Genomic DNA, 14,654 nt, shown 5'->3' with positions numbered 1-14,654 from the left:
CACACTCATGTTAATACATTGAACACAGGCAATCAAAAGCACAAAGAAAAAGGCATTTATTCACAGGATAACGCATTTCAAAATATATCCAAACAGAACGGTCTATGATCGGATGGGCTGGTTACAAAACAAAGTGAAAAGGTGTGGATGACTCTCCTCATACTCTCTCCAAGGCCTCCAACATGATGATGCTGTTTCCTCGAATCACCTTTAAGAGAGAAGACCAGAGCAAATACACGGCACTTTAGACTTCCTGCAGGTTTAGAACACCTTTCGCCACACAAGCTGTCACATCGTAGGTGTTTCAGCCTTCCATCTCACCTGAAGGAACTGAAATACTGGGATTATAACCCTCCTGGGGCTGGTTGCTAACTGCGTGCACATAGTCTTAAGCAAAGTTTATTGTAACTTGGCGAGTCTGACCTAATTACACCTTTTGCACCATCTAGATGACAGATAAATCATTGTTCTCCCCGAGACCGGCTGTAAATCTCTCGCCCAGTCGGGAGGATAAACAAAAAAAACAGTACTGACCACCATGCCGATGGTGTTCTGCTGTCCTCCTGGGCCCATCTCCAGAGACTCGTCCACCACCAGGTTCATGAAGGGGTCGAACCCGCGCAGGATGCCCTGCACGTGTCTGCCTCCATTCAGCTTCACTGAAAGGAAACACTGATTGAGCCACTTTCCCCCTCTGTCTGCTTTCCAAACAAGGTTCAACTGATCCCGTTTAAACTATTACTAGAACAATTAGTGTGACTGATATAACTATGATACTGTTCTATGTAAATACATATTTACGATGTGGTTTAAGCAGGTCTCCTCAAGTCTGTAGAATAACATTTGTAGTAAAAGACATTATTTCCCTCAATTGGACACAATTTGCTTTTATGAAAATGTTGTGGATTTGAAAGAATCCCACAGGCATTAAGACTGGAAGCAGACTTATTTACGTTCTTTGTTTAATATGCAGTTTGATGCTAGGCTTCGAGTTCATCTCACGAATGAATGGTGCTTTCTTCACGATTGATCTAACACTAGGAAGATCAGTCCATTTGAAGTGGGCTCAGTTTATACGTGTAATGGACTGAACAACTTCAAGTTACTTACGTGAAAGCTTCTTGTCCATGAACCTAAATAAAACACAGGGCATTGACTTTCGTTAATCAGGCTTACACATCGTAGTCACATAGCTACCATTACAGACACAACGTTAGCTAATGTTACCTAGCTTCTCATGCTAACAATGTATCGGCGTTTTCTAGCAGACAAAGCGCATTCTGAATACAAAGTCCGTGTTGGTTTAAAGTGTCTGCACAACTTACTTCTTCAACTCGGGGGGGTGCGCTTTGCTCATTTTGTCTTCAAAATACTTTAAAACGACACGGAGACGTTTACCGCTTCTCTATACAACGGGAGGGAAACGTGCAGTGGGGGAACGGAAGTTCACCGGAAGCTGTCCAAAGTGGAGATTTATTGTTCTATTTCATCACAGCGCCGCCGCAAGGCCGCGAGGAGGCACTACTGGTCTGCCTCTGACCTTCAGCGGACACAACTCACGTACTACGGGGCATTAACGGGGACCGAGAAGAGATGACATCAAGGAATTCGTAATTACGGTATATTATCAAGACAAGCATTGTCTAAAAGTTTAAAAATGTTCTTCAGTAGATATGAGGCAAGCAGGGACAGCGTTTTAAAAACGTAATACTGAAATACGTTTTGAAATAAGTAGCCTGTGCAATTGTTTTTGGGGGATTCTCTCTGATTCAATATTGATGCAAATACCTTTATATTAAATACTTGATGTTGTGGAATGAACACCAGTGTAAAGAATCCAGACAAGACGGGTTAAAATTGTTTTATTTGTTGAGTAACAAAGTCCTCAAAAAAAGGAAAATAGGAAGCATCAAACTTAAATCGTCGAATACATCTTCACAGTACAACTTTTTAAATAGTGACTGAAAATCCTGAAGAAAATCAACCTCCCCAGGTTGTTCGTTGCTCATCCACCAAAGCATCAGAGGTGAGCTGAAGAGTGGCCAGCAGCATCTGCTTGCATAGCTTCACGGCCCGCTACACGGCAGCTTAAAAGAGAGGCCTTGTACTGGATGCAATTATCCACAACAGCCTTTTCTATGACGATAACCAATAACCACCTGTTGGAGCACAGACACAGCACTCAAACGGCAAAACACATGAGCTTACTTAGCAAAAGCAGCACAGATATCGGGTGTAAAATGGACTCTGACAAGCGACATCTGTGACTGGAGAGTACCATGACTAAAGGATGGCCCTGTTCATTAAACGCAGCGTAGAGACATCCTAGCTATGCAATGGGTCAAAGAAACTAGGTCCTGATGTGTACAAACAAGTGGTGTAGAGTCAATGATCCATTTCTATTAAAAAACTGTAGTAGGGGTTTTGCATGTTTTTTAGAATACTTTTAATGTTGCCAACGGTTTCAATGTGCAACCATCAACCAGCACCAGAAGAAGGCATCCAACACAGTGCACCTGTTGCTTTGTTAAAGACATTATTAAGTATATTGTATGATGAGTTTTCTATTTATTACAACGTGTAGTGGTCACTGGTACTTCTTACGCATAGTCCTTTAAGCAATGCCAACACATTCGCTTCTTGTTTTGTTTTATTTCACAACAAAGGCCTCCACTGGAACCACTAAGGATTGACATACCGTACAAGAAACCAGTGGCTGACTGAGACGTGGAGCAAATTTAACGTTCTAAAAAGTACTACTTTATGATTTGGATTATCAATGACAGTGATGGATGTGTTTCACAGTGAAAACCCTAAACAAAACATGCAAAAAGCCAAGTATAGTCCTTTAGCAAGTCAGTCTATTGAACCCCTGATGTGTTGGCATGGAAAACATCAGACAGCACAGTAAGCTCAACGAGAATATCAAAGATTTCACCACTGTGCCCTCTAACCCCTCAAGGCAAAAAGGCAATCCGATAACATTCAAACTGGATCTCAGGCGTAGCCCTCTGTGATGCTGTCCTCCTCCACTCGGAGTCGCAGGTGCTCCTGACAGTGTTCTAGGAAAGAGTCAAGCGCTGAGAAACCCTGGTGGCAAGGCACGCAGTGGTACAGCCTCTGCCTCTTGGAGCTGGGCCATTTACAGGCGTCCATCTCACTCGTGCACACGCTGCACTGTCGCTGCTTCACGGACGACTGGTGGAGCTCCACGTGCTCCTGGAGCCGCGATTGCACAGAGAAAACCTCGGCACAGGAGGGGCAAGGGAACTCTCTCTCCCGTTCTTCATCCTCATCAGGCACTTCTCTGCGTCCCCTTCGGTCAGCAAGTTTGTTCTCTACTTTGGTTCCTTTCCTGGGCCTCCGTGGACCGGCCTTCACAGGCTTGCCTACTGCTATGCTGGATTTTACATTATTTGATGCATTTTCTGATAACTCTGAGTCTTTGGTTTGTCCTAAAGGCTGACTTTTGATTGTGGAGAAGCTTGAGGCTGTGTGCTGCCTGTAATGGGCCCTAAGTGACAAATGATGCAGGAAGACCTTGCTGCAGATCTGACATGGATATGTGCCTACTTTCCTGCGCTTTATTATGACCGGCCGTGGTTCTATTATGTTTTTTTCACGGCTGTGCTTTTCTTTTCTGTGCATGTACAGCTTAGCAGTGCTCCTGAAAACCATGTCGCAAGAGCGGCAGTCCAGAAGCTTGGTTTTGGATTTATGCATTTTAATCACATCTCCCTTCACCTTGGTATTCCGTTCCTCTCTGCCAGAACATCCCCCCTTGGTCTTTAGCCCCTTTTGGGCATGGTAGGTCAGATTGTGGCGTTGCAGCCCAGACTCAGTGCGGAACGTTGTGGAACAGAATTGGCACACACTGACAGCTCTGCAGCCAGGCCCTGCCATGTCCGAGGGATCCGAGTGGGCCGAGTCTCCCTCAGAAACAGGTGAACAGTCATCTGGAAGGGCATTTGCATTAAGTATATCTGACAGAGATTCACTACAACCAGCTTGCTGATGGTGCAGCAGAGCCTGCTTCTGGCTGAAGCCTCTCCCACAGGGGGCGCACCCGTAAGGGCTACCGTCCAGGAGGCGAGGCTGGCAGTGAGGCGCTTCGCCCCTTCGACTGCTGGGATGCGAGGTTGTGCACCAGGGGCCCGTAGAACTCAGCTGGGACTCTCCAGGACACCGTTCACACTGGCAAGCGTCCTGATTGCACTTGTGTAGTTGTAAGGACGACTTCAGGGAGAACTCCTGCCCACAGGACGGACAACGGTGAGGCTTAGGTAATGCGTTTTTCAGTCCTTGTTGATGCAACAAATCTGTTGCAGTAGAGACGCCCTTACCACATTCTTGACAATCATATGTGGCCAGGTGAGGTGGCTGCTGCCTCTGGTTCCGTGTGTGCGGTTTTGGTTCGGCCCGGGCAATGAAGCTGGCGAGCCTCGACAGTGTGTCTGCTGCCGTCTTGGAGCGGCTGAACGACTCCTGGGCCCTTGAGGTGCTCCAGCTGACGCCATCCATCGTCCTTCACCGAGCTCCTGTGCTGCTTTGCAGGAGACAGCAGAAGTTTGAGTCATTAGAGGCAAACAGGGGCTGAAGTTAACCGACTAATGTGTGGCTAACGACAGGGATAATTAAGCGTACATTCAAATGAAATGAAAACAAGCACACAGAAACTCGGATGAATAATAGCCAGAGATAGGTTAGGAGAAAAGTGCTGAGGTTACTCACCGTACTGCGTGACCACAGGCTAGCTCGCTGCTGGCTAACGTTAGCTTGTTGCAGGCTGCACTAGCAGCTCATAAACGCGCTTTCGTCCTCCTGAACATCCGCGGCCGACTCTCGGGGTGCTGCGGCTCGACGCGGTTCTTGGCAACTGGTTGGATTTATACGGTTTGTCGCGTTATCTTCAGGTTTCGTGGCCGTAAACCACACTGACATGTCTGCAAAAGTGAAACCGAAGTTTATGTCACGTTACTTCTCTGAATCGACGTCACTTCCGTCGCGTCGACTGCTTTACTTAAAACACCTTTTGCGCTGGAGAAACGTTACTTCCGTCGCGTCACCTGTCCCGCACCTTTCGAGCTGACGTTGTATGGAATTAGCTGCCAATTTGTTTTCATATTAAGTTGGTTACGTTTTTTTGCCTAAATCCTCTCCTCATGATGGTGGCCACCTCGATCAGTAGTCATCTATTGTCATACACTTTTTCAGTGACATTATTAAATAACATACAATCAACTTTTTGTTTTGTTTTCTGAAAAATAATGTAAAAAATTAAAATAATTTCATAGGCCATTATTTTAGGAAGGTGACAATATAATCTGTGCAATACGGTTTGGGCATATTAATATTGAAGCGGCGCTGAAACAAAGGTTTTATTTGTTACATCACATTGTGAGGACATTACGACTGTAGATAAAACCAGCATGGAGTGAACAATCAGTGTGACCCACCTGAATGAAAACAAGTACTATTTTAAGGCAAAAGGCATACATTCAACAACATCACTCACAAAAACATTCAACGTGTTTTAGAAGGGTAAAACAAAGTCGATGAACACAACAATATAGCGTTTTTAAAAGCAAAAACTGGCAATGAATAAACCATAAATAAGTACAACAGTGTTAGGTTTTCCAGCAATTAAATGATTAAAATCTCCAGGAATCTAGTGCATAGGAAATCCAGATTATAAATAAAAAAAAGATGATTGTCATATCTCTCAACATACGTTTTGTTATAATTATCACTGGTAATGAAGGTAGATAGAAGCAAAAATATCTCTCTTTCTCCCCCATCCCAGAACGGTCACAGAAGTGCAGCCTAACCTGAAACTTTGACAAATATAAAACATTAGCATTAAAGTTACCCAAGTATTTATCCATATTACTGTACACTCTGAAAGACAACAGAACATGACAAATGCTCATCACAAAGGCATGGTCATACATTGTGAGCTGCGCTTTGTCCACAGGACTGTCTCAGGTGGGATGGGGTGTCTAAATGTCCTTTATCGAGCATCAACAGGGCCTCTCCTCCTTTAAAAGAACAATTACGATGATTTTCCTCCACTGAGGATCTCAAACATTGTTGACTACCTCTATCCATGCCGTTTTTACAATAACCACAGGTATCTAATAGAGGATCATTTACATCACTCTGCAGAGACCAGACCATTACTGATCTGTGTCAGTGACTTTGTGTGCCACGATCTAGAACTAAAATTGTATTCCAGCAAAAATATAGTAAAAGTTAGAATTATCTCAGTCGGTTCCAAAAACAATTGAGAAAGGAATTTAAAGCTACATTAACCAGAGGGTCTCTAGCACTGTTTGACCATTCAGAGGCAACACAACTGTAATGTACCCCTGCTGATGTACTATGTACTACACCAGGGCCTAATAGTGGTTCAAAATGCTGATTTGTGATAATAAAGGCCAACTGGTACCCAATCAGTCGCTCCATTTGTAAAACCAAACCCAACTTGAAATAACCACAGTACCTAATATTTGCTACGCTTAGGTTGAATACAATTGAGAATATTTGTAATGGCTACCAATTAAACTGACAAATTATGACCTTTTCATTGTCCTGTGCACATAAGATGTCAACCTTAGACAGTGTCTTAATAAAGTATTTGCCTTGTTTAGGTATAGTACTTTTAAGGCAAATACCAAAACATATGTTTAAAACAAGATAAGGGAATCCACGGAAAGAGTCTTTCACTAAAACCAAGCATGTTCTTCTGAGTGTCCGTTTCACATGAGAGGTGATGGACATTGCATGACCTCGCCAGTAAACGTTACCAGGGTAACGGTCCCATGACACAGTGCATCCATCCACTATCAATAAACGTATGTTCATGGAGCACTGTTGGGGCTCCAGGAAGCCACGTTCACGTCCAGGTTACCTCACAGAACACACATGGAGGTCTGGAGTGTCTCAAGTACTGGGCATCCCTCGAGTCACAGTCTGGTCTCAGGGGGGGGGGGGACTGGGAGGCGGCCCCCAGCCTATCTCTTGTAGTGGCTGGGCGCATCTGCAAACATGTATTTCAGTCTATAAGCTTCAGCCAGGAGGAGACCCACTTCCTCATTGCCCCAGTGGATTGTGGGAAGGTTCTGCAGGAGCATGAGAAGGCCCTGAAGGGAAACAGAAATCCACATTTACAACAACACTATTTTGGAATGCACAAGTTAAAAACAATTCCTTCAATCCTCTGCTTGTATAGAAGATGAGAAGCTCATATTGTAAACATGAGTTTATGGTCCGATCTCGTTTCAAGTCTTCTTCAATACAACTACCTTCAAGATCAATATTTCTTTGCTTCCATAAGCTTGTCTTTACAGTAAGTCTTGTTATTTCAGTCAGAATGAAGGACTGGAAGGGGGACAGACTGGTACCTGAAAGTCAACCATGGAGAGGATTTCTTTGCGCCACTCAATGAGGAAAGCAGAACAGACGTACAGATGGAAGTGGGAGAAACCCTCCGCTTCAGCCTGCAGAAAGAGAACAAGAGTCGGACATTATGACACACTGTGGAATTGAGTGATCTCATCTACTGCCTTTTGTGCCATTGTTATACTGGTTTACATTTGAATGGGAATTCACACTTTCTCCTCTCTACCTGGTAGGTGTCCCAGAGACGAATAGTGCAACGCAGCGGCAGCTCCCTCATCAGCAGGTTGTTCATCCAGCGGAAAGCAAACTGCAGGTACTCCACATCATACCTCTTAAAATGATTGTGAATGTCCTCTGGGGGGAGGGAGACGACACAGACAGAGATGTTAAAGATGTGACTAATAGCTAACATCTGGAGTCAACTGTGCGATACTTCACTGTGAGAGTCCACTTACCATCTATCCTGCTGACCAGCTCCTCCAAAGCTTTCACTTTGTTCTGGATTCCAGGCTGTGCAAATGTGTAGTTGTCCTAAAAGTATAGCTTGTTCAGTAAACAGGCTCAGCATTAAACAGTGTGTGTGTGTGTGTGTGTGAACGGACCTGGATTCCATCCAGAAGCTTGCTCATGCACCAGAAGCTGTCCGCCTCAATGTTTCTCTGCGTGTCCAGAGGCAGCGCTGCCACCTCAAAGTTCTCCACATCTTCTGTTGGTACAACAAACAACACCGAATGAAAGCCTTTGACAGATGACTCGTATTCAGATTGGTGGGAGGTTTTGGATCTTGGATGCAATGCGGCATCAGCACTAGTAACAACATTGTACAGGTACATGAAACTGACAAAAAAAAGAGGGAAACCCGACACAAAGTCTCACATGGGCCTCTTCGGTATATAAAGGGGCTCTATGCAGGATATTTTCACCACTTACTGACAAACTCTGAGAGGAAGACAACAAAGAAGGGCGTAACCAGATCATTGATTCCCTGGACATAACCGCTGGCTGGATGACGGATGGCCCAGATAAAGAGGATGCGCTCAAACACCTGGGGACAGGAAGACAACCACCAAACGGTTACTGTGGCCTCTGATCCCTGGCTCTGCCAGGCCTTGGAGGCTCTTTCTTCTGTGTATGAGTGGGGAAATAGAAACCATTAGTCAGAGTTCTGATGGTCTTACATCATCAGTGGATGATGACATGTAGTGTCAAGGAGATTTGAGTGATTGGAAAACAAGAAAAGAGAAATACAAGTAGATCCATCGACCATTTACAGCAGATGTGTTATGAGATTAAAAAGCAAACAGCACATTCTCAACTCTCAGGTCCAGTATATCAGTATCATCTTCTGATGCATTAAACAGAACTTGATGATGTCAGAATATTAGAATGACCTGACTGGAAGTTGATGGAGCTGAACATGATTAAGAATGATGCTGGCCTGCTGTGATTAAACCCAGTTACAGTTTCTCTCAGTGTGAACACAAGTCTTTGCAAAACCACACGCTATCACCACATTAGAGGAACAAGCCAGGTTCCTTTTTATGAGATGCTCCTTCCTCATTGAGTGGCACAGTCACAGTACAGATTCATGACTTATCTACAGCAGATAGCATCAAACTGCAGCGTTTCCTCTACCTTTATATAGGGGGGGGGCTCTTTAAGTTTAAGCAGAGTTCATTGAGTGTCTGTTTAGTTTGCGCTTGTGACTAGACTTAACACCTAACACCAACTTAACACCTAAAATCAAGGCTCGAAAACCACACAACACGGAGCAGGAAGCCCTAAAGGAAATGAACTTGGAGCTTTCATCTTTGCACAGATGACACATTGTGTGTCCACTCAGCAGATTTAACACTCTAAGACCTCTCAGAGCCTCAAAGAATAAGCGTGAAGAAATCACAGCCATTTATGTTGTTAGTATGGTCACTATAGAAGACAATTTTAAACCCCTATCATTCATGGATCCGGCTTTACTTCTCTTTGTTGTTTAAAGTTAATGGTGCCCATGCAGCATGGGTTGCCATGGCAATAGAGGGAGCCAGCTGGCTCAACCTTTGATCTCGCTTCATGAATCACTCATGATTCTGAAGAAGTACGCTCTCACCTCTTGTACTACGGGCTGCTGGAACAAGGGAATCAGAGGGTTGGTTCTTGGAATGTCGATGTGGATCTGACAGGGAGAGACATGATTGAGATGTTACTCAATATAATCAAAGCAGAACTTTTTCACGCTTTATGAATGTGGACATCCAATCAGTCAATGGTAAATACAATGAATCCCTTAATTCATCCGGGGGAACAACTCGCCCTCATACAGCACATCCTTGCCACTCATACGGGGGCATGCCAGTTTCACGGTTTGCGATATAGGAAAAAAAAAGAGCATGGGAGTTGTGTTCTGAACTCGGAGACGGAAAGCCTGCAGCTCGTCCAACCTTGAACTACGTCCCTGCCACAGCCAATGGCGCAGCTGTTTTGGCAGCAGAAGCCCTTTGGGGTCAATGAAGTGCAATCCACATTGAAGATGGCTTTGACTTGAGCTGCGGTTTTACCTGTCTGTATGTGTCTTTATAGTGCTCGTCTGTTCTAGAATGGTAATACTGCTCTATGAAGCCAAAGTATTCTTCTCGCTTCCTTCTTAGCACCAGCTCCCTGCGCTCCTTGTTGGCCGGCAGGTAGCCCTGTCACAGAGAGAGCACAGGACACACAGTTACAGGGACCACCTCCACGTTTCAGATAGCAGAGAACAAAGGAGATAGGACTTTTAATATTCCAAAAATTAACAACAATTAACAAAACACAAAATACAGGAAGGTGGCACAACTCACAGAGAGAAGCCTCCATGTGATGGGCCGGACTTCTCTTGGGATGCCCGACCAGCTGTGCTTCCGGAGTTCCTCTAGAAGAGCACAAAGTAAGATATGCACATAGACCAATGACAGCAGAGATTCCCTCTGGTCCTGTGAGGTGTTGCTCTCCTACCTAGGTCCGTGTTGGGACTAGCCAGTAGCTGCTTGAATTTGTCCAGCCGGTTCTTCTCCCTCACCGTCATGGGCGGGGCGCCCGACGCGTTCTGGTCTGACATGCGGGCCACTAGTGGGATGATGGGGCGCACTGGGAGGGACGGCTGCTTCTGGAGTGTGGAGCGAACTGTGGAGTGACGCACAAAAAAATCTAATGATGGAGAGAGACTTGACAAACGGTTGTGTAGAAGCCATTCCACTACATTTGTATTGTGCATAATGAAACTGCCTTTTCTGTTGATTTATTTGTGATGATGTAATAATGACGTCAGGGGGCGTCGGCTATTTAAATGTCACCTGAGTAAGACCAGGTGTTTTTTCTATTTCGAGAGCGGAAGGAGATACTATTCCCCGAGATGCTCTACGTACCAGTGGACGTGTTGAGGTGGATGTCACTCGTAGACCTGACAACCCTGCCGTTGACGTCCTCCTCCCACACATGGTGGAGGTCTTGGTCCCTGGTCCTTGGAATGTGGGACACTCCGGTTTCCGAGTCCCCGACTGGATTCTGCAGATAAACACGAGAAGGTCTCCGGTCATGTCACACACTCCATGCCCATGGTGGCTCAGGGATAAACAGCACATTCTGTAGCTACCTGGTTCTGAATTGACGAAGAGGGGAGGCCTGATGGGAGGGAGGAAGTTTGGGATGGGGTCCCAAGGAAGTTCTCATCCTCCTCTTCGTCAATGTCCCAAGCATCATTGGTGCTGCGGGCAAACTCGTGGAAGCTGGACGCCTTTTTAGACTTGAGATTGTTGAACTTGGGCTTTGTGTCTTTGGGATACCTGCAGCGGGACAGATTGAGAGATCAAACAAAGAAAAAGAGACAGACAGATGGAAAATGGTCCATTTCCAGCACAGCTGGTGCGATATGTATGCAGAAACTGAGGAGATGATGTCACTCAAAAGGAACAAATAAAAATAAAAATATCTCGCAAAAACAGGTGAACAGCAAACTGGTTCATGCATTCAACACATGTTCAAGTACTTTAAGCAGGGAATTAAGTGGTGCAAAACAAGGTTGGAAATGGGCGACAAATAAAATGCATCCGTGTGGGTAACATGACGCCATGCAGTCTGGTTGGGTTTAGCACTTACGTGCGTCGCAACCGTGGGTCGAGAGGAGGATGCTGCGCTCCATATACTGGTTGTACACTGTAGGAGATGACAAGTGTCACCTCTTTACCAAACACATGTAGCCTCGCAGTGCTTCTTCAGGCTGCAAAGCTACCCATCAGTTACTGTTTAAAGGAAAGTTAACAAACGCACATGCTCTCCTCTTGGTTCATAGAGCACACACACACACACACACACACCTTGAAAAAGAGTTAAAATTGCACACCTGTGCCAATTAGTGGGTCAGAGGAAGGATCCTTGAGAGAGTTTGGAAGTTGTTTTTGGAATTAATGTTGGAAATACGTGGACGCCACCAGGCATATGGTTTTTCGATTTAGCTTGTTTATTTGTTGGTTTATTTATCAGTTTAGTGACAGTTTATTTTTGGTTATTATACGTGGGAGTTATCAATCCAGAAATTTGAATGACATACTGGAATAAAATGAACAGCATATTGAAACCCCTGAGGCGCCCGAAGTGACTTACTGGAAGGCACTACAGACTCTAAGAACCACAAGTAACTGTGAATGTCCCAGAGTGGCCCGGCCAGAGCCCTGACTGGGACCCGATTAAACATCTCTGGAGAGATGTGAGAATGTAAGAATGTCACTGACGCTCCCCATCCAACCTGATGGAACCTGAGAGGTTTGAAGAAGGAGAATGAAGAAACTGCCCAGAAATAGAAAGTGTTCTAAGCTTGTAGCGTCTTGAGGCTGTAACTACTGCCAAAGGTGCTTCAGCAACTTGTTGAGCAAAGGCTGGGAATACTGATCAAATTCTTTTGATCAACTTATCTTCCCTCTGTCATTAGGGAGTGTTGTATGTAGAAACTTGACAGAAAAAAAATAATTTAAATCAATTTTGGAATAAGGCTGTAAAAGTGGGAAAAGTGAGGCTCTGAATACTTTCCTGACGCACTGTATTCAAATACCGTAGTTTTATTAAACAACACTGCACGAGCTTGTATTTGTCTGCAAACAACACTCAATTGCATCTATTGATCAAGCAACTTCCTGAGGTTAAACTCATACAATACACAGGTTAAATTGAGGGCCTCATCCGATTTCTCTGGATGGAATTGCTCTGATATATGAACTCATTTGACATCTTTTACACTGTTCATTCTGCACATCTATGGTGCCCATCCCAGAAGGAATCTTACTCTGACGTTCTCGCTATGGTGGTTTTCCTGTGCCGATGTTGCATGTGTACACATTGTAAAGCCCTCTGAGGCATGTTAGTTTTCCTTTACAAAATAAAAACAATTGAATGTGAAAATCCTCTTCCTCAACTTTGTGGCAACCCAAAGTAGACTCAGTCAAGAGCCACAGGACCAATACATGCCTTTGCTTAGATCTTTCACTTTATACAAAGGCAGCAGGCTCCACCCCTGATTTAAGATTTAAGCTTTTTTATTGAAATTATTTTAAACTGCTAAGTAATCTACCGTCAAACTTCTACTTACTTATACTACTTGCATTAGGTTACTCCAATGGACGTCTGGGTATCAGCACAAATCAGAGATAAGTTAAACAGCTTTGTGTGATCTTATGTTGGTATATGCACTGTCAAACCTGGGGAACCTGCGTTCAGCCGTTTGTGGCTGATTGCATGAACAAACTGACGCCTGGTGGCTGAGAACTGGGCCTGCTGATCATCTCACAGGGACACGGCCTCTTGTTTACTGGTCTCAGACCGGTTTTTATCAGGAGAGGTTCAAGGGCAGGCAGGCAGGCTGAAACACCCCCCCCCCACACACACACACACACACAAAGTATGTAAACCTAGTGGAAGCGCTGTAGCAGCCTGCTTTCCTGTCCAAACCTGCTGTTCCACCACAGCTAAAAGTGTGTGTTTGTAAGTGACACTCTTTTATGATTACCCAAACACACTGCACAATACCCCCCCCACCCCAACACACACACACATACAGCAAATAAATAAGCCTGTACGTTTGAATAGCTCTATGGAGTGTGATGTCCTTTCTAACGGGGGTGCAGGGTGAGGAGGTACCTGCAGGTCCTCGGTACCTCCTCACCATGATGTTTATTGGGTTCGCTCTAACAAGCAGCTGTTTGCTAGGACCAGTGATCTGACCTGAATTAAAGAGATGGTTGACATGTTGTCATGATATCTTGTATAAATGGTAGCAGACCCCCGTCACACAAAGACTGAGCATTAGCTTAGATGAGGAAGCATTTTTATTAACTTTTTCACATTATGAATCAAACAGAAGCAACTGAGCGATATCAAAGAAGGGACACCAGTAGCAGGTGGGCTCTCCCAGCGGAGGCTCCAGACAGTCCGTGTGTGTATGTGGGCGGCCGAGAAGTCCTTAAAGAAGAGGACCCGTCCTCCCTGACAGGGACAGCTTGGACCTTAAAGACAGCTGCGGTTTTATTCGATGCGCCGTGGATTCCGGCTAACACATCGCATCAGTAATTATATTCAACATTCAATTAAAGCATCCATGTGAATCTGCCCTGAAGGAATGTAACGTTAGTCCCGGTTCGTTTAATCATGGAAAAGGAAACAACAACCCACCTTCCGGGAACCTTTGCGTTTCTCCTCCAGAAATGTATCCTGTTCTCGGTTGCCATCCTCGGATAAGAGAAGCCCTTCAGACCGCCACGGAGACCGAGCTCTCGCCGGAACAAACCATCGGCACACCGCTTCTATACCCGACCCCGCTCGACTTCTCCTGTTTCGGCCCTCGGAAGTTCAACCGACCGGTAGACGGAGATATTCGGCCTCTCTGCGCGACGGTGTCTCGTACGGAGCGCTGGAAGCCGCCATCTTGCATCACACCGACGGAAGCACGTGATTGGCGGATGAGTCGAGCAGGTGCAGTGGGAGGGGCCAATAGGATGAGGAGTTGGAGTGACGGTCACGTGGGCTTGCCTGTGGAGGAGGAGGGTTCAAGCCCTCACGCCGGTGAGGACAGCTGTTGTTGTCTGTCTGTAGAAGTTCAGAGGAACTGTCGTGAGGACAGGTGGACACCTGCGCCACGAATTTTAACCCCATACTATGAGGTCACAAGGTGTAAGAACACACTTTAGATCCTAAAGTGAGCTTAGTAGTTGTCTGGTTGGGGGTGAGACGGAAATTATTTT

The 14,654-nt window shown here is 45.2% G+C and overlaps 3 protein-coding genes across 5 annotated transcripts; all 3 read right to left on the bottom strand.

Annotated features, from left to right (window-relative positions):
* Nucleotides 1–39: 39 nt before the first annotated feature.
* snrpg (small nuclear ribonucleoprotein polypeptide G) lies at nucleotides 40–1,466 on the bottom strand. The gene is made up of 4 exons (XM_037479213.2): nucleotides 1,326–1,466; nucleotides 1,111–1,133; nucleotides 535–659; nucleotides 40–208 (listed from the first exon to the last, which is right to left on the bottom strand). Exons 1-4 carry the CDS (start codon nucleotides 1,355–1,357, stop codon nucleotides 158–160), a joined length of 231 nt encoding a protein of 76 aa, XP_037335110.1. The 5' UTR covers nucleotides 1,358–1,466; the 3' UTR covers nucleotides 40–157.
* Nucleotides 1,467–2,355: 889 nt separating this feature from the next.
* si:ch211-148l7.4 (uncharacterized protein LOC563603 homolog) lies at nucleotides 2,356–5,037 on the bottom strand. Of its 2 annotated transcripts, none has more exons than XM_037480786.2 (2): nucleotides 4,732–5,037; nucleotides 2,356–4,543 (listed from the first exon to the last, which is right to left on the bottom strand). In XM_037480786.2, exon 2 carries the CDS (start codon nucleotides 4,519–4,521, stop codon nucleotides 2,998–3,000), a length of 1,524 nt encoding a protein of 507 aa, XP_037336683.1. In that variant the 5' UTR covers nucleotides 4,522–4,543; nucleotides 4,732–5,037; the 3' UTR covers nucleotides 2,356–2,997. The 2 variants fall into 2 exon arrangements, with proteins under 2 accessions (XP_037336683.1, XP_062418829.1); XM_062562845.1 differs by lacking the exon at nucleotides 4,732–5,037 and having other exon boundaries at nucleotides 2,356–4,251; nucleotides 4,344–4,478.
* A 327-nt stretch (nucleotides 5,038–5,364) lies between these two features.
* On the bottom strand, nucleotides 5,365–14,654 carry tbc1d22b (TBC1 domain family, member 22B). Of its 2 annotated transcripts, XM_037479634.2 has the most exons (14): nucleotides 14,086–14,654; nucleotides 11,524–11,580; nucleotides 11,021–11,210; nucleotides 10,794–10,932; nucleotides 10,384–10,551; nucleotides 10,230–10,300; nucleotides 9,954–10,082; nucleotides 9,506–9,571; nucleotides 8,332–8,446; nucleotides 8,004–8,107; nucleotides 7,857–7,932; nucleotides 7,628–7,755; nucleotides 7,404–7,499; nucleotides 5,365–7,142 (listed from the first exon to the last, which is right to left on the bottom strand). In XM_037479634.2, the coding sequence occupies exons 1-14, from the start codon at nucleotides 14,139–14,141 to the stop codon at nucleotides 7,014–7,016; spliced, it is 1,524 nt and encodes a 507-aa protein (XP_037335531.1). In that variant the 5' UTR covers nucleotides 14,142–14,654; the 3' UTR covers nucleotides 5,365–7,013. The 2 variants fall into 2 exon arrangements, with proteins under 2 accessions (XP_037335531.1, XP_037335533.1); XM_037479636.2 differs by lacking the exon at nucleotides 11,524–11,580 and having other exon boundaries at nucleotides 14,086–14,653.

This window comes from Pungitius pungitius, chromosome 1 (assembly GCF_949316345.1).
Source record: "Pungitius pungitius chromosome 1, fPunPun2.1, whole genome shotgun sequence".
NCBI classification, from domain to species: Eukaryota; Metazoa; Chordata; class Actinopteri; order Perciformes; family Gasterosteidae; genus Pungitius; species Pungitius pungitius.
This window is presented reverse-complemented; position numbering and strand designations above follow the sequence as displayed.